This window comes from Somniosus microcephalus, chromosome 8 (assembly GCF_052327205.1).
Source record: "Somniosus microcephalus isolate GS21.2 chromosome 8, FLI_Smic_1.0, whole genome shotgun sequence".
Taxonomy (NCBI): Eukaryota; Metazoa; Chordata; class Chondrichthyes; order Squaliformes; family Somniosidae; genus Somniosus; species Somniosus microcephalus.
The window spans coordinates 60,778,817-60,798,949 of record NC_140994.1 but is presented as its reverse complement, the minus strand read 5'-3'; the positions used below and the strand labels follow the sequence as shown (position 1 = coordinate 60,798,949).

General features: G+C 42.0%; 1 protein-coding gene across 1 annotated transcript in view; it reads left to right on the top strand.

Moving 5' to 3' along the window:
- The first annotated feature begins 4,709 nt into the window (after nt 1-4,709).
- The window catches only part of btaf1 (BTAF1 RNA polymerase II, B-TFIID transcription factor-associated), a 111,461-nt gene continuing 96,037 nt past the window's right edge, over nt 4,710-20,133 (top strand). The window contains exons 1-5 of the mRNA XM_085996134.1: nt 4,710-4,847; nt 6,715-6,829; nt 7,699-7,842; nt 13,666-13,829; nt 19,843-19,988. Coding sequence (XP_085852260.1) covers nt 4,710-4,847; nt 6,715-6,829; nt 7,699-7,842; nt 13,666-13,829; nt 19,843-19,988 — 707 coding nt within the window. The remainder of the gene's footprint in view (nt 4,848-6,714; nt 6,830-7,698; nt 7,843-13,665; nt 13,830-19,842; nt 19,989-20,133) is intronic.

Genomic DNA, 20,133 nt, shown 5'->3' with positions numbered 1-20,133 from the left:
AGGAAGAGCGTGGGAGACGCCATTTTGAGAAGCCGCAGCGGAGAAGAAGGGCGAGCGCAGGAAGGAAGGAAAGAGCAGGAGACGCCATTTTGTGCCAGCGGAGAAGAAGGGGAAGTGCGGGAGGCGCCATTGGTGATAGTTAACGCACAACCAACGATGCCGAAGAGTGGCAGTATCTCTATGTTCGACAATGAAGTCAAAGATTGGGCGACATATGTGGAATGTATTGAGGTGTACTGCAGGGCGAATGAAGTGCCAGATGCTAGGAAAGCACTGGTTCTGTTAAATTCCATGGGTGCAAAAACGTATGGGTTACTGCGAAATCTAATAACCCCAGAGAAGCCGGTAAACAAGAATTTTGAAAGCGTAGTAGAAATCCTACAGGACCACTTCAACCCCACACCGCTGCTGATAGCAGAACGATTTAAGTTCCATAAAAGGAACCAACCCAAAGACGAAAGCAATGCTGAGTACCTAACGGAACTGCGCAAGCTATCGAAATACTGCCAGTTTGGAGCGGGACTAGCAGACACGTTAAGGGACAAGTTTGTGTGTGGGCTACAAAGTGAAAGAAGCCGTTTCTGGGTTCCATCAGAAAAGGACCTTACGCTGGACAAAGCTTTCAGTATGGCAGTATCACACGAAGCAGCCGCAAGGGGCGCTGCAGAGATACAACGTAGACCGCAAGAATATGGCACCAACGAAATGACCTATGGAACAGGGAAGTACTATCGCTGCGGCAGAATCACACATGACCAGAAGGATTGTTGGTTCAAGGACCAAGTGTGCAGACAGTGTGGGAAAGCAGGACACATAGCAAGAGTCTGCAGGTCTGGGAAGAAAACCAACAGTAAGAAATCTCCACCGAAGTACAAAAAGGTACGCCAGGTGATGGACAGTGGTTCAGACGAACAGAAAAGTGACACAGACTCCGGAAGCAAGGAGCTGGGTTGTCTGAAACTACATAATGTAACCGAAATGAAGGATCACCAGACTATCTGGGTTACACTCAAGATAGATGGAGTCCAAGTGGAAATGGAATTGGACACAGGATCAGCTCTAACAGTCATAAATCAAAGAGACTACAAGCGGCTATTTTCACACATACCCTTGAAAGCTACAGCGATTGTCTTGAAGACGTATACGGGGCAAAAAGTCTACCCCAAAGGAAAAATAAGGGTGAAAGTGACATATAAAGGCCAGGAAATACCTAAAATGGATATATATGTATTGCCAACTGGAGGACCACCACAGCTAGGACGTGAATGGATCCGGAAGATACAATTAGATTGGCATTCCATACAGGCACTGAAGGTTGAGCCAAAAAGGATGACTACATCACACCTGGACGACTGTCAAAAATGCTAACTGACGCAGAAGAAGTGTTCCAGGAGGGACTAGGAACACTAAAAGGAATAACGACAACAATTAAAATAGAGGAAAATGCAAGCCCAAAGTTTCTGAAGGCCAGACCAGTGCCTTATGCGATCAGACCAGCGGTTGAAGCAGAGCTGGAAGGGTTGGAACGTTCAGGGGTACTGTCCAAAGTAGACTGGAGCGAGTGGGCTACACCCATCGTTCCTGTAATGAAGAGGTCGTTGAGTAATACGCCTGGGGAACCAAAGAAGGTCCGCATCTGTGGGGATTTTAAAGTGACAGTGAACCCAGTCCTTCACACGGTGCAATATCCGCTTCCACGAATTGAGGATATTTTCGCCTCGCTATCTGGTGGTAAACGCTTCACCAAAATTGATCTAGCCCAGGCGTACTTGCAAATGGAGGTAGAAGAAGCTTCAAAACATTACCTTACGATCAACACTCATAAAGGTCTCTATCAATACAACCGGCTGGTGTTTGGAGTAGCCTCGGCTCCGGCTATCTGGCAAAGGGCGATGGATCAGGTCCTGCAAGGGATTCCAGGGACCCAGTGTTATTTGGACGACATCTTGGTCACGGGCAAAAATGACGGTGATCACCTCGCTAACTTGGAGAAGGTGCTCACCAGATTAAAGGAGTATGGACTACGAGCTAATCGCCACAAGTGCAAGGTTTTTCCAGAAACAGATCTCGTATTGTGGCCACGTCATCGATGAAGAGGGGTTACATAAGTCCCCTGACAAGATTGAGGCGGTAGTCAAGGCTCCAGCACCGGAAAATGTGTCACAACTGAGGTCGTTCCTCGGGCTGGTAAACTATTACCACAAGTTCTTACCAAATTTGTCTACGGTATTACACCCGCTGAACACCCTACTGCAAACAGGGGTACCATGGAAGTGGGATGACGAACGTAGACGACCTTTCCATAAGTGTGAAGAATTGATCACATCAAAAGAGGTGTTGGCCCATTTCAACCCAGCACTACCAATTCGTTTGGCATGTGATGCATCACCCTCCGGCATTGGAGCGGTGCTGTCGCACAAATTCCCAGACGGGTTGGAGAGGCCAGTAGCCTTTGCGTCTCGGTCACTAACCTCAGCCGAGCGCAACTACGCCCAGATTGACAGGGAGGCCCTCCGCCTAGTATGGGGAGTAAAAAAATTCAACCACTATCTGCATGGGCAGAAGTTCACCTTGCTGACTGACCACCAACCACTTGTCTCCATCTTTAATCCTAAGAAGGGCATGCCAGTAATGACTGCACAGCGGTTACAAAGATGGTCTCTGTTTCTAGGGGTGAATCAATATGAAATAGAATATAAAGGCACGAAACAGCATGGGAACGCTGATGGGCTATCGCGCCTGCCACTGCCTACTGTGGAGGAAGCACCAGCAGTGGACCCTATCGAGATTTTATTCGTCGATAATTGAACGATTGCCAGTAACAAACGCGGATATAGAGAAGGAGACCCGCAATATGAATTGACGGTGAGGGGATGGCCAACACATGGCGACTCACTGTTGCCAGCATTCTCATCCAGAAGAGAACAGCTGTCAGTATGCCAGGGGACAGTGATGTGTGGATCCAGAGTGGTGATTCCACCCAAGTTAAGGGAGAGAGTGCTAAATGAGCTACATGAAGGTCATCTGGGGGGAGTGAAAATGAAAAGCCTTGCTAGGGCTTATGTGTGGTGGCCGGGAATCGATCAACAAATCGAAGACCTAACTAAGAGCTGCTTAGGATGCCAGAAGGTCCAAAATGCACAACCACATGCCCCTCTACATCCATGGGAGTGGCCCTCCTCTCCATGGCAACGGGTGCACATTGATTTCGCTGGTCCATTCATGGACTCAATGTTCTTAATAGCAGTGGATGCTCATTCAAAGTGGCCTGAGGTGATAAAGATGTCTTCAACCACTACAGAGAAAACGATTGCAGTCCGACGGACCATATTTGCCAGAGCAGATCTGTTCTGATAATGGACCACAGTTTGTGTCCGAGTTCCAAAAATTCATGAAAAGGAATGGGGTAAGGCATTACACATCCGCCCCGTATCATCCAGCCACCAATGGATTGGCTGAGAGGTTCGTACAAACCTTTAAGAAGGCGATAAAGGCATGTGCGACGAGGAAATTCCACTACAGCGTAAGATGGACAATTTCTTAGCCTACCGAAACGTGACACATGCAGTTACCAACCAGACCCCGGCCATGATGTTCTTTTAACCGAAGGTTGAGATCTCGTCTGGACTTGCTCAGACCAAATGTGCGAAGAAATGTTGAGGACAAACAATTCCAGCACCTCTGAGAAGCCGACAAGGAGCTTCGATGTAGGGCAACCAGTCTTGGCCCGTGACTATCGAACAGAGAAGTGGCAACCCGGAACGATATGTACAAGGCAGGAGCCATTAATGTACACAGTGGATGTCGGAGAACATTGTGAGACGCCACGTCGATCAGATCTTAGCGTCACAGGAACGCGTCAACCCCATGTCTCGAGTACCTGGGGATGAACCCGACATACGGTAGCATCTACGTCAGACCCAGTAGCAGTGGAACCCGATGAACTACCCGATGAAAAGGGGTCAGAATCGCCTCTGCACCAAGATCAAGAACCTCTGGAAAGACGCTATCCCGAAAGGGTCAGGAAGCTGCCCCAAAGACTGAATCTATAATGGACTTTTGTTATTTAATGTACATGTAAAAATGTAATTGTTATTTGAATATTAAGGGGGTATTATTAATCTAAAAGGGGAGGAATTGTAGTGTATGTGCCTTAAGTCAGAACTACTTTTTACAGCTCCTGTATACTGTAGTACCGGCAGTGACCACACCGGTATATAAGCTGTGCGCATGTCTCTGTACCCCAGTCTAGAGATTACCCTCCTCCAGTAAAGACCTGTTATTTGTTAATGTACAGCATCCGTGTGATTATTTATCCACAACCACGGATCTAACATTGGGAGTCACTGTATTGTGACAAGCCACCGCCAAGATTCTTGATTGAAACCGGATTAGTGCAAAACTCTATTATTGCTCGCGAACCAGAGTTACTCTTGGCTGCTATGCTAAAGTGAAACCAATAACTTTACGGTAGCATCGCCATTAGTCTCGCCGTACCTGCACAGGAGTCGCTCGGTTGGACCAATGAGATGATTGAGAGATTTTTGTCCGTAACTTGTCTGGCTTGCTGAGTGTTTTCAGCATTTTCTTTGTTGATAGCACTGGATATGCAGTGCTCAAGGGATTTCTCAAAAATAATAAAGAAAAGGTCAGCTGTGATGAGCAATGATAGCTTTCTTATACAGCAAAAACATATCTCCCAGTAATTCATGTATGCCACTACTACAAGCAGTATAATGCTCAAGGTCAGCAACAGCACAGTAGCGCACACTTCTCCAGTTTTACGTGAACAGTTACAAGTTCAAACTCAAAAAGCTGCAGATTTCTTGTGTCTCAAAAGCAAGAAAGTTAGTGCTGTGCATTCATTGGTATTTTATCAAGATAGTAACTTATTTGGTTTGTAACACTTAACATATGTCGGTTCTTCAGGCCTAATCTACTTTAGTTGACTGTAGGCATTTCTTAAATCCTGGGTTTCCAAAGTTTGAAAAAGTAAATTACAGAACAGCAGATTACCAACCTTCCTAGCAATTTTCAAAGAAACAAGGAGGCATTGAATACTGAGTTTCTAATCTTAATTAAGCAATAACTGTATAAAATAGTAAGTGCACCAAACCACTTCTGTTTTTTTAAAGAAACACGCGCCACTGGAATTTCCAAACTTTGTCGAACAAAATACTCTCAATGGGGAATAGTGGAACTGGAATGCATAGTTTCTACCATGTACCAGTTGCTGATTAGGCAGGCGATGGGGAGGATTTCTCAGTTGGAATTCGCAGGAAATGGTCATGCAGGATTTTTTTTTAAAAACCTATTCCCTTACTCTTGAATCATTGTATGTATTAACAAGGCTGCAATGAGATGACCGCTTTTAGTAGATGTTATTTTTCCTCTGCTTCGCTTTTTTCTGATCCGTTGCAACAGGGAACATTAGTTTGCATTAAGCTGACTAAGAAAGTTAAACCAATTTTATATTAATTCACATGTTTTAAAAAAGAACCTCCAATATTCCTCCCTAAGTGAAACATAATCGGAGTGAAATGTCTTTTTTATCCCACCTTTCCTCACGCAGCAGTGGCCCACTGGTGTTTTGTAGCACTGTAACGTGGAAAGCTACATTGCCAGCATCAAGGTGACCAGCCTTGAGGAAATTCCAGCATTGAATAAATGGCTCATTAGCTGAAACCAAATATGGACAGTGCCTCGAGCCCCAAGGTGATGGCCAGGATGGTGTGTGGTGGGAATTGAGATTGCGAGGCACAAACTGCACAAAGTATTTTTCTCCCCGGGTTGCCAGCAGCAGTACCAGGGAGGGAGTTTCCCGACCAATTCAAGATAGTTGGCAATCCTAAATTATTAATTCGACGCCTTGCAATTTATTCTCTTTTTTTTTTTTCTTTTTGCCATTTTTTCACCCCCCCCCCCCCCGCTCTTTCACTCCTCTTTTCTTCCCCCCCCCCCCCCCCCCCCCGGCCCGTTCTATCTTCCTCAAGGCAGTTGATGTGTGTTAGAGGAGTTGTAGGTGCCTTTGCCCAGAGTGTAGTGTGAAGGATTAGTAGTGTTGTTTTAAGAGGGTGTAGAGTGTGGGCAGGGAGGAAAGGGAGAGTGTGATAATGTCCTACACGCGCCTGCCCTTTTTAAGTGTTTTCACTTCCTTCTGCGCTGTTGATCAGTCCTGGGTTTAAGTAGTTGTTGTATGATTGTGCTTGTTTTGGCTGTATGTAGGACAATGTAGCTTTGCATCTGCATTCAGTTCAGCACATGCACTTTCTCATCAGTCATTTTTCTTGTGTATGCACCTGAATCATGAGTTCTGTTGTAAAAGTAGGCTTACTTGCATTTGATCAGTACTGGTATCCTCTCAAGTAAAACGTAATTGGCTGTTTATTTTTTTTAAATTACTAAGCTGTTTTCAAAGCTCATTGCTTTAATCCTGATGAAAACGGTGCAGTTTAGCACCATGTTGGCTTACATTTTCTATCTCCCATTTTTTTTTAAGTGGCTAATCAGACTTCACCCAACTTAGTTGATCAACCTTTAGACACCCATGGGAATTTGAGGTTCAGTATCGTAGTGCATTGGTTGTGACTTGCTTGACCTATCTAGTTACTATAATTAATACATAAGGAGCATGACTTCAGTAACCTCAAACATTGTTTTGAGTGATATTTTGTAAATGCATAAATAAATAGGATTTTTTTTTTTTAAATCCAGGTATTAACATATTTACGCAGTCCTAACTGGGACACTCGCATTGCAGCCGGCCAAGCAGTAGAAGCTATTGTGAAGAATGTATCTGAATGGAACCCTACTCCAAAGCTAAAGCAAGGTATTGCCATTCTATGTATAGATGAAGATAACCATTCATAACCAAGTTAGTTAATTTATAGTAATAGACTTGTGCAATAAGAAAATAAAATTGAGATAAAAGTCATTATTGAAATAATTCCAAGTAAATTAAAACTTTTCTAGTATTTTGCTGCATAATAGATGTTCCTTGTGTAAAATGGCTGGGTCACCAAAGGTTTCTATGATCCTTCAATGCATCTGCTGATTACTGAACCCAATGAAAGAACAGCTGCTCACCTTGTACTGGTGTCAGCATAGGATGCTTTGGGTGTTCAGTCAGTCACTGCAGCACTGTTTCTTATGACAATTTTCGCTTCCTTCTCAAGTCATGCGTGTGCATTTTTTAAATGATGGCACCAGTGTACAGAACACCACACCATCATGACCTATCCAATACCATGTGGTGTCCTCACAGTTGTTGGTGGGGTTGTTGGATGTCTTGAATATTCCTTTGTGTGGCAGATATACAATGATCTTTCAAGTTATTTTGCAAAGCCTTTGTACCACAGGAATGCTTGCTGCTTTTTAGCTCATTTTAGAACTCTTGCAAACCTACTGCCTAGCATCTGAACTACATGGCTTACTTAACATAGTTGTGCTTTAAGTTTAGCTTTTGAAGCTGGTTGTACTTGCATCTATCTAGTTTTACTATAAGACCAGAATTAGTTACAAAGGCAAATGTTCTGATATGCAACTGAGTCAAAGGTGGAGTAAGTTGGTGGGCTTGCAATATTTTCTTTCAGAAGTCAAAATGTGCAAATCCAGAATGATTCTTGCATTTCTGTTTAATATTGAGTGGTGTATTAGTTTCTCTAATTATGACTGCTGTTGAATTTAATTTAATTTTAGAGCCTGTCTCAGAAATTCCAACAGACGAAACATCTTTGGATCGTTTGAGCTTTCATAGATTTGATATATCGCGTCTTTTGAAACATGGAGCATCTCTTCTTGGCTCTGCTGGTGCAGAGTTTGAGATCCAACATGAGAAATCAGGTATATCGATTTTCAAATTAAATATACAATAAGCTGAAATAGTGGGTTTATTTCAATTATATGGTCAGTAATTTGAAATTTATTCCATGATCCTAATAATATCATGACCAGGGTTAATTTACTCCATCCTTGGGTCTTGCTGCTCTTGATCAAATTATGTTGGACATCACTCCATGAATTTAATTCAATTCAGCAATCGCCAATTAACACTGAACATATTCCATGGTTATAGAGTTTGGCAGTGATTTAGCTCCGATTTGTTAGCAACGACAAAAGTGGGAGAGGATAAGAACACAGCCAGAGCAGTTGTATGTAGCCCTCCTAAAAACAAATGAGGCTCAGGTACCTTGAGACATATCCTAATCTGATTTGATTTTTGGCTCCAGCCTGAAATTGGAGAAATACCAAGCAGTATGTGGTCTATTCTTGGAGACTCACTTAGCATCTTCTCTTCCTCCCTGCCACCCCCACCTAAACATCTGATGAAGAAAGGAGACCAACAGCAGTGTCTCACCCATTGGCAGGCAACAACGGTAACCCCCCCCCCCCCAAAAAAAAATCAAGGGGATCATTATTGGGCAGTATTTTTTTTTCCAGTCCCAACTGGGTCTGAAAAACCAAGAACAAATTGCTTCAACCCATAAACTTCCAGTATAAGCATGTGTCAAGTAACCTTAATGCATCAATGTGCACCTCTTAAGTACTATGGTCAAAATGTTCAGTGATCTCAAAAAATATGGATGTGAACTCTTGAAAATAACAGTTATTGTCAACTGCTTATTATACCCAAGTTGCGCTATAAATGCTCTAATAATGTGATTAAAAAAATTAAAATAAAGCTTTTTGCTTTATTCATGCAGTATATATTGGAGCTTTAGTTACAGGAGAAATAATCCTATGGTAGTGGCATGCATGTTATTATTTGAACAAAATGGATCATAATTCCATTCTGTCCAGAATTTGTTCATCCCTGCCTGGCATAAAAATAAAACAAAAAAGGTGACTCAACCGTGGCTAACCAGAGAAATTAGGGATAACATAAGATCCAAGGAGAGGACATATAAATTGGCCAGAAAAAGCAGCAAACCGGAGGATTGGGAGAAGTTTAGGATTCAGCAAAGGAGGACAAAGGGGTTAATTTAAGAGGGGGAAAATAGAGTATGAGAGTAAGCTTTCAGGGAACATAAAAACTGACTCAAAGCTTCTATAGATATGTGGAGAGAAAAAGATTGGTGAAGTCAAGCGTAGGTCCCTTGCAGTCAGAATCGGGAATTTATAATGGGGAACAAAGAAATGGCAGACCAATTAAATACATACTTTGGTTCTGTCTTCACAAAGGAGGACACAAATAACCTCCCAGAGATGTCTGGGAACGTAGGGTCTAATGAGAGGGAGGAACTGAATGAAATCAGCATTTGTAGGGAAATGGTGTTAGGGAAATTGACTGGATTGAAGGCCGATAAATCCCATGGGCTTGATAATCTACATCCTAGGGTACTTAAGGAAGTGGCCGTAGAAATAGTAGATGCATTGCTGGTCATTTTCCAAAATTCTATAGACTCAAAGTTCCCCTGGATTGGAGGGTAGCTAATGTTACCCCACTATTCAAAAAAGGTGGTAGAGAAAAAACGGGGAATTATAGATCGGTAAGCCTGACATCGGTAGTGGGGAAAATACTAGAGTCCATTATAAAAGATGTAATAGCAGAGCACTTGGAAAACAGTGACCGGATCGGACAAAGTCAACATGGATTTACAAAAGGTAAATCGTGCTTGACTAATCTACTGGAATTTTTTGAGGATGTAACTGGTACAATAGATAAGGGAGAACCAGTGGATGTGGTGTATTTGGACTTTCAGAAGGCTTTCGATAAGGTCCCGCATAAGAGATTAGCATGTAAAATTAAAGCACAAGGGATTGGGGGCATGGTACTGACTTGGATAGAGAACTGGTTGGCAGACAGGAAGCAAAGAGTTGGAATAAACGGGTCTTTTTCCAAGTGGCAGGCAGTGACTAGTGGGGTACCGCAGGGATCGGTGCTAGGACCCCAGCTATTCACAATATATATTAATGATCTAGACGGGGGAACTAGATGTAATATCTCCAAGTTTGCAGACGACACAAAGCTGGGTGGGCGTGTGTGCTGTGAGGAGGATGCCGAGAAACTCCAGTATGATTTGGACAAGTTGGGTGATATGGCAGATGCAGTATAAGGTGGATAAATGCGAGGTTATCCACTTTGATGGCAAAAACAGGAAGGCAGATTATTATCTGAACGGCAATAGATTGGGAGAAGGGGAAGTGTAACGAGACCTGGGTGTCCTTGTGCACCAGTCGCTGGAGGTAAGCATGCAGGTGCAGCAGGCGGTTAAGAAGGCAAATGGTATATTGGCCTTCGTAGCGAGAGGATTTGAGTACAGCAACAAGGATACCTTGCTGCAGTTGTACAGGGCCTTGGTGAGACCACACCTTGAGTATTGTGTACAGTTTTGGTTGCCTTAGCTAAGGAAAGATGTTCTTGCCATGGAGGGAGTGCAGCGAAGATTCACCAGACTGATACCTGGGATCGCAGGAATGACGTATGAGGAGAGTTTGGATCGATTGGGCTTATATTCGCTGGAATTTAGAAGAATGAGAGGGGATCTCATTGAAACTTATAAAATTCTAACATGACTAGACAGACTAGATGCAGGAAGGATGTTCCTGATGGCGGGGGAGTCCAGAACCAGGGGTCACAGTCTAAAGATAAGGGGTAAGCCATTTAGGACAGAGTTGAGGAGGAATTTCTTCACCCAGAGAGTGGTGAACCTGTGGAATTCTCTACCACAGAAGGCAGTTGAGGCCAATACATTAAATATATTCAAGAAGGAGTTAGATATACTGTATTCTTTAAGGCTCAAGGGATATGGAGAGAAGGCAGGGACAGGGTACTGAGTTTGGATGATCAGCCATGATCTCATTGAATGGCGGAGCAGGCTCAAGGGGCCGAATGGCCTACTCCTGCTCCTATCTTCTATGTTTCTATGATCTTCGTTGGCAAGTTTGGAAGTCTACCAGTACAGGATATAGCTTCTTCCCAATTTATCCTAATCTGGTTTGATGGAATAATGTGATTGTATTTATAGGACTGATTCTAGTAACGGTGGTGATATGCACCATCTGTTGAGCAAGGATGCCCTATATGTGGCAAGGGAGAGAAAGAACTCCTTTCTGTGACTATTAAGGATAAATGAATATTAGTCTTCATCAATTATAGTTACTTTAACAGCATAAGTATTAATGCCTTTTAGATTACTGCATTGTCTGCTCCTTATTGTAGCCAAAAGAGCTGTTTTGTTTATACAGAGTGACGTGGGTTTTTGATGAAGTCCCCACAGTCTCTACTACTTTTATGGAAAATTGACTCCAAGGAATTGCAATGCAAATAGAACAATATTAGAGAAATGGGGAGGAGAAAACAATATTTAAAAAGAACTCCCAAACTTATTCTTCAGATGGTCTCTCTGATTCTGCTCAACCCATCATTTAAAAAGAAAGGAAGACTTGCATTTATATGGCGCCTTCCACGACCACCAGACATCCCAAAGCGCTTTGCAGCCAATGAAGTACTTTTTGAAGTGTAGTCACTGTTGTAATGTAATGTAATGAGGTTTTATAGCCATTCATGCTCCTGCAGAAATGGGAGGTGATCCAGATTTTTGTATTATAACTGGGAAATAAACACCTAACACCTGGCTCACAAACTTGGAGAAATAGTGAGATGGATTGTGTGTAAAATAGACATTTTTGCATTTTTTAAAAAGAGTGCTATTTTAGAATTGGTTAGAAAACAGCAATATCTGGCTATTGTGGAAAAGAACCTTCAGAGAGTAGAAGGTGGAGGATAAACCCATGAAGAATTAATAGTGTTGACTATGTGTGAAACTAGTAATTACCTCAACTATTCTGCCCTTGCAAACTATTGCCTCATCACCAACCTCTCTTTCCTCTCCAAGTCTTCAAATGTGTCATTACCTTCCAACTCCATGCCCATCACTCCCATGACTCTATACTTGAATTCTTCCAGTTCAGCTTCTGTCCCTCTCATCGCACCAAAAGGGCCCTAACTACAGTCATGAATGACTCCCTTTATGACTACAACAGTGGGGGCATTGTCCCTCCTTGACGCAGATCACACCATCCTCCTCTAAAATCTCTCCTCTGTTATCGAAGACTGAAGCCATTGTTTTCGGTCCCCGCCACAAACTCTATTCCCTAGCCACTGACTCCATCCTTCTCCCTAACATTTGTCTGAGGCTGAACCACACTGTTTGCAACCTTGGTGTCATATTTGACTCTGAAATGAGCTTCTGACCACATATCTGCAGCATAACTAAGACTGCCTAGTTCCACCTTCGTAACATCACCCGTCTCCACCCTTGCCTCAGTTCATCTGCTGCTGAAACCCTCATCCATGCCTTTGTTACCTCTAGACTTGACTATTCCAACGCACTCTTGGCTGGCCTCTCGTGTTTTGTCCTACGTAAACTTGAGGTCATCAAAAACTCAGCTGCCCATGTCCTAACTCGCACCAAGTCCCGTTCATCCATTACCCCTGTGCTCGCTGACCTACATTGGCTCCCAGTTAAGCAACGCCTCAATTTCAAAAATTCTCATCCTTGTTTTCAGATCCCGCCATGGCCTCGTCCCTCCCTATCTTTGTAACCTCCTCCAGCCCCACAACCCCCCCCCCCCCCCCCCCAAGATATCTGCGCTCCTCTAATTCTGCCCTCTTGAGCATCCCTGATTATAATTGTTCAACCATTGGTGGATGTGCCTTCTGTTGCCTAGGTCCTAAGCTCTGGAATTCCATGCCTGAACCTCTCTGCCTCTCTACCTCTCTTTCCTCCTTTTTAAGATGCTCCTTAAAACCTACCTCTTTGACCAATGCCCTAATTTCTCTTTATATGGCTGTCAAATTTTTTGTCTTAAATACTCCTGTGAAGCTCCTTGGGACGTTTTTACTACGTTAAAGGCGCAAAATTTTCGTTGCTGTTTGTGAAAATTCCTTGTCTTGTCTTGTTTTGCCCTGAGCCTAATTTCCAATCACATTTCCTGCCTATCACAAAGACTGCTTACTTCCTCAACACCTTTGCCACTGAAACCTTTATATATCTTTATCATCTCCATACTCAATTACACTAAAGCTCACCTTGCTAGCCTCCCATCCTGCACCCTCCATAAACTCCAACTTGCCCAAAACACTGCTGCACAAATCTTGACCTGCTCACCACCCATTGCCATCCATGTCCTTGTTGTTCTACATCGGCTCTTAGTCCCCACAATACATTAAATTTAAAATCCTCTTCTAAAAATCCCTCTGACGCTGCCCCATTCTATCTCTGCAATCCCCCTTCTATCATCTCCTGAACACTTTGTTCCACTGACTGACATTTTTGTCATTCTCTGCTCTCCGCCCTTCCATTCAGTCACAGGTTCTACTTTCTGGAATGCCGTCCCTGAATCTCTCTGTCTCACTACCCTTTTTTAAAAAAAAACAAAAAAACATTTAACTCATCTTTTCAACCAAGCTTCCAGTCTCCCCTCCTAGCTCATTCATTTTCCTTACACCTATTTATAAAGTACCAGGATATGTTATTTTACGTTATAGTCACTATCTAGCTGTCAGTGGTGGTTATTTATTAACACCTGCTGTTTGATTATTGTGAACATGGAAATTGAATAAAATGCCCCAAAATGTTACTGTAGGTCAGACCTGAGATTTGCACTTGCCCTTGCAGTTGTTGATCAACCTATTAATGAACTCTTTGTTCTCTGTTGCAGGAGAAATTGATCCCAAGGAGAGAATAGCTCATCAGAGAAAATTGTTGCAAAAGAAATTGGGCCTTGACATGGGAGCAGCTCTAGGAATGAATACTGAAGAGCTCTTTAATGATGAAGATCTCATTTATAATCCCTCTCCAGCTCCAACAGTACTGAAACAACCTGTAGGTAGAACCTCGGGTTGTTTGTCTTCAAGGAATTATGCAGTGGGTTTGGCTTCTTTTGTGCTTCTGGTAGCTTAAAGTCTGCATGCTTGTACCTGTTAAAGCTCTGTTAACTGGTTTTCTTGTAAGTGTCTTTTGTTTTTGATGTGCTTCCATTAAAATTAAAAGCAGCTTGAGTCTTATAATTTGGAGTTTATATAAGTTAATCATACAGTGCTGGTCACGAGTTAGTTAACAGGCATCTGCAACTGGAAGATTGTGAAAAGGGACATGGTTATTCAAAAGATACTAATTGCTTACTAGTACAATTAACAATTTCCATTTTAAACTTTGAATATTTTTGATCATTTTAAGGCAACTATTTTTGATTTCACTAGGGAATGGAGCACCATTTTATCCACTAAGCACCTAGTGTTTTCATCGAGCATGCCAGCAAGCTCTACTCTTATTCAACTTGTTTTTGAACTGGGTTGTGACTGTCCAAAATCACTTTATATAGTTTCCTAATAACTAGCAGAGAATAGACTCATCTCTGCAGGCTAGATTTAAACCTGGGTCCCAGAGACAAAAAGACCAGTGTGCTAATGCAGTGTGTACCTATTCCACAATACTGATATAGCTTAATTACTGAAGCTTAATATCTATTCACTTGTCCCTTTTTAATAGATTTTTAAAATCTTTTAAAATTTCTGATCTCTGTTCCTCTGCACCATTTCTTGGCTGAGGGCAGACAGGCATACAATTCTCAGTCAGCAGCCTGTCAGTGCTGTAACCCACCAGGATGTCCATGATGGCAATCTGTGGTGACTTTTTCTACTGATTCCACTCCCTTGTTGGAAAATGTTTGCTCAATACATTCTCCCCGCCCAACTCATGTAATTGAGTTTGGGAATCTGCATCGAAATTGTGGTTCACGGTTTAACTATTACTGTTGGATACTGGTACCCCTGTATTGTTATAGCACCGTATCACATTAAAACCGCTCCTTGCACTTCACAGAATTAATTACTTTAAGTGTAATGACCGTTACTTAGGCAAAGATTAACTTGTTCTACCAATAGGCAACATAAGTTGAAGTTATAAGTTTCTACTGAATTGGGGAATAGCTTTAGCCACATGAAGTGTGTGTGTGTATATCCAGAAACTAAATGAGCACTATATCCAATCTCGGTCTCCTTCTGTACCTATATTTTGGCAATTGAACCAAAAAACCTAGGAAAACCCTTTTAAGTGTCAAGTTTGAGCCAGACTTGAAAATAAACTTGCAGCTTTTGTCTCTGGAAGCAGGACATACATTTTCCCCATTTAATTCAGGGTTTCCTGTATTTCACATTTGAAAGCATTTCATGATGAGTGCCCATCACACTTGTACATGATTGGCTCAAATATTCATAGATAGCAACAAATCCATGATTACCTCAACTATTACTCGGCAGGCAGGTAAACTGCCAATTAAAAATCAGCTAGTAGGTAAGAAAACTATCAATGAAGAATCAGAAAATAGAAACCAGTGGACAAGCTAGCAAGTAGAAGGATGAGAGCCAATTAAGGAGAGAACAGACAAGTCGATGTTAAAGGTGTCGACACTTTGCGAGCTTTGACAAAGTCCACATCCAAAATGTTGACTTGTCTGATGCTGCCTGACTGGTTGAGAGTTTCCACATTTTCTGTTTTTTTAGATTTCCAGCATCTGCAGTATTTTGCCACTTGAGCCAATTTTGAATTTTTTAAAAATGCTTTTGGCTGCCATCTTGCTTTCTCAGTACCTGTAGGAGATAGCAGTGAAAATTCTACCATAAATTCATATTACATAATTCACAACCAAGCCAATACATTTAACATTACAGTTGCCTCTGCTGTGTTTAAAAATCAAACATCTCTCTTCAGGCTTGACACTCCAAAGCCTAGGGTTTGCTGGGTCATGGTTTCCCTCCCCACCCCCCTCCACTTTTAAAATTGTGATCTCTTGCACATTCCTGGCCTTTGGTCCCACCATCCAAACACGTGCAATTGGACCATATATTCCATTGACTTTTTGCTTTTGTATTGCTGCATAATTTTATTTTTCTTTTGATTTGTTTTCTACCCCTTTTTTGTTATAATTTGTGCTGTACTTGAACTTTTCTCATTTCTGCCAGTTTTACAAGATACATCCTATATTACGTGGTATAAGCTCCTGTCAACATAAAACAGTATATATTCTGACTTGCTGTAAACACCAAGGGCTGGATTTTCATTCAGAAGTTGGGAAGGAGGCAGGACTACAACTTTCGGGTTGTAGTCCCGCCTCCATCGAGATGCGGCCAATCCACGCGATTTTCACTTGATTGACCTTGTTGAGCCCGCCCAGCAGGCCAATTAAGGACCACCCGGCAACAGGTGACGTCACAAACTGAAATTTCATCTGTCAAGACGTGTTGACAGATGAAATATCAGTGTTTCACAGCTGTTTGAAGCTGTCAAACACTGACAGTCTTACTTCTAACCTGAGTCCTTCTATGCAGACTCAGTTAGAAATCTCGCCGGCACTGAAAGCTGCAGGCTGTCACTTTTGACAGATCGCTGCCATTCTGCTTTCTGTGCCGGCTGAATGATGGACTCCCAAAACTTAGAGGAAGAAAGGCTGTAAAGGTAAGTACAGGTAATTTAAACTTCTTTAGACACACCAAACACACTTACCTTTGCACTCATGCACCCATCACTCACCTGAAGACCGACATCTCGACCCCTCCAAGTCCTTCAACCCGACGACTCTAACTTGGCGTGGTTTGGACCGTCGGGGAATCCCACATGACAGCCTTCAAAATGGGGATTAGGCTAAAAACTGCCTGTTAATTGGCACCAATCCCTTCCCGCTTCGGGTCGGCGGGTCCCAGTGCGGGGCGGGTACCCGCCTTCTTTGAAACTTACATGGAGGCGGGTTTTGGGCGGGATGGTGTCGGGACCCCCAAATTCGGGATTTTAGCCCCCCGCACGCCTAAAAGCCTGCCTCACGGCACACTGAAAATCAACCCCCAAGTGTTCTGGTACTTTAAATGTTGAAAACTTGGATGTTGCTGTACAACTTAATGTTTTAAACAAAATATATTGTGACATTATTGTAGACTCTGGTCTAGTTTTAGGAGTTAGCCCAGGTCCTATGTGACCTCAGTTTGAGAGGACCTTCTCAGCTTTACATTGGCTGCTAGGTATGTGATCAGTCTCCTAAATTACTCTACTTCCCATCTCCCTTGCTCAGTGTGGCAGCACCTGGCCTTCTTGATACCTTCCAACACTAGCGTGGGAAATCGAGGGACCAAAATCAAATCTGTGTCCCACCACTGTGATAAAGATTTATTAGTGTTCTAATGCTATGCAGTCTACAGTTCAGTGCTGAATAATGCTGTTGCAACACTTTGTTCATTTCATTCTTGTAAAACTTATGAAAAATATTCTCCAAATGACTGAGTTAGAGCTACAGGGATTAATTTAGATGGATTCACATTTGCCTTTTTCCTTGTGGTAGTGCTCCTTTAGGAATTATTGATTCAATGCTAGATGTTCAGAACTTAACAGATGTGCTGTTGAGTTATATTTTAGGTGGGTAGATTGGTCCCTCCTAGATGTGGAGCAACAGTCAGCTTGTAACTTGATTGCTAAGATTAAAATGATGAGACTATGCTAGATGTTTGGAATAGGTTTTGTAAATGTTGCTAAAGCAATAAAAGTCAGAAGTTTTCTTTGTAGTGTGTCCATTACCTGTTCTTGCATTCATTCATTTAATTATAGATTTGACATAAACAGGCAATTGCCCAAAGTAACTTCTGTAATTGGTTCAAAAACCGATAATTATCTTTTTGGTCGGTGGGGGGGGGGGGGGGAGATAGGAAACATCAATGGTGTTTCCAGCATTGTTTTTCAACAATAATCTTGATCTACTGCAAGTATGCAGTTTGAAAGTTCTGGTGAATTAAGCTTTTGACACCTACTTTTCAATCCAGAAAGTTGCCTTCAAATGACACACATTACTACTGCAGCATATTATGGTTTTTGGCCTTGATTCTGTATTCGGAGCCTTCACAAAATGCTTGTCAGTGATGGACAGCAAACCCAATATTCCAATTTGATCATTGTGACTGAGGATGTACACAAGCGTCTAGTTTTATTGAGTTTATTCTTGATGATGGTGGGGACCTCCATTTTAGATTTGCTTTTCCAGGAGTTTTGGAAACTGTACCACCTAACATTGATTCTGACGGAATCAAAGTCTAACTGTGATCACCCATCCTCTGAAGACTACTCTGCCTTGAGACCAAAATACATTAGTGATAACAAGTACAGGAAAGAATGTCTTGCTTCCATGGGCATCGCAGGCACACTGTTTTACATGGATTCTTGCCTTTCCACCTTCAGTTATGAGGCTCCCAGTGGGGTATAATCTTTTTTAATTACAAGTACTTTAGCATCAACATTAAGGGTCAGTTAACTTAAATAGTTTATACATTTTCCTTCCGTCATGGGACATCAGGATTGAGTGAGGTATTTTTCTTGAGGTTATAACATTTATTTTTCTACCTTTTTATCAGGCTACATGCCACCAATCACTTTGTGGGTGGTTGCATTGTTCACGATCTCTACCAGTTCTGCCATGAGATGTTGCAATGAAGTGGATATGGATAGTTTGGGGCAACACCTCCCCCCTTCTGTGGGGAGGTGTATGGATTGTGTTTGATGTCTCTAGTAACTTGGCTGAGATTGCCCACAGACTGGTCTGTGCATATGTGGGTCCTGGGGTACAAATACACTTTGTACTTACCCAAAAATGCCTTGTGTATTCTATTCTGATTCCACATTAGGTTGGGATAATCTATTATTTGGAATATATCCTGAACATTGAGATCATGACACTAATTGCCAGAAGTTATATTAGTTTTATCTAGCTGATCATGCTCTGCTCTATGCAAATGAGATGGAATTGCTATTTTATGTTTGTAGGGACTTCTGCTGGAACAGGGAATAAATTTGAATTAATTAGGAAATTGTCAAATGTGTCATCCTGGGGTAGAATTGAAGCTAACTGGTCATAACAAATTGGCTTCATTATTGCAGTCAACTATGTTTTTGAAGAAGTAAACTTTGAAAGTATCTGGAGGGCGGCTGCATGACCATCTATACAATAGCAAAGCATTACTTGCTGTTAGAGGCCACTAATGGTAAAGGAATATAAGTTGTCAGCTACTTTAGCCTTTACTCTCATTTAGAGTTATATATTTACTGATGGGGTGTCATATTTTAGAAATTATGTGAAGAAATACAAATGTAGAATGATGGTGTCCTCAGTCACCCACAAGTAGCTGCTCTTTATACATGAATTAAAACTTTGGGTGGATTTGCTATTCAATTCTGGGAAGTGTGGCAGCTAGAACATGTTCTTACCCAGCATCCATACTTGCACTCTTTCCAGTAGGGCTTATTGTTGCTGGGCAGCAGTCATGAGCCAAGATACCTGATTGACATTTATTCCTCTCTTCCCTAGCACAGACACAGAGGCCAACTATAGCCTACCTACCACTGCCCTAGCTGAGATAAGCTAACTTCACACTGACCAAGATTGAAACTGGGAACTTCCCAGGCTGTGTATCTTAGTTGTACATCAGACAGTGAGCCAATAGGGAGCTTTGATTTCTGTAGCTGTATTCTGATCAATTAATAATACAAATCTGTTAATTTTAAATCCAGACTCTCTATCCAGTTTGCTTTGGCCCAATAGGGACAAAACAGGTTGACTAATTTAACACTGTCCTGGCAGTGTAATCTTTGTTTTTTACCTTATTTAAAAGACCCTATATTTACAAGTATGTGATTATTTCCAAGGTCCTCTTATCTAAAAATTAGATATGGTTAGGTTTTGTACATACTTCAGAAGCTTATTAGCTTTTATTATGATCCATTATAAAGGAACCTTTGTTTGCAAGCACTGCATATTGTGATTATAACTAGTGCTGGTTAATATATATATATATTTTTTTTTTAGCTTGTTCAGGCTGCTGATCTGATCGAAGCTGAATTTCAGCCAGGTATGAGCAGTCGGCAGAAAAATAAAGCTAAGAGGATGGCTAAGCTGTTTGCTAAGCAACGATCCAGAGATACAGTGGAAGGAAATGCAAACAATGAAAAATGGTATGAGCAACCTTTTGCTTGCTTCTATGTCATAAATTGTGCTAAATTATGTTAAGAGTTAGAAACAAACATGAAAGCCATAGATCTTGAGATAAGGCCATTAATTATAGTTCCGGGTTTAAGTTTATAACCTTTTGTGCTGACT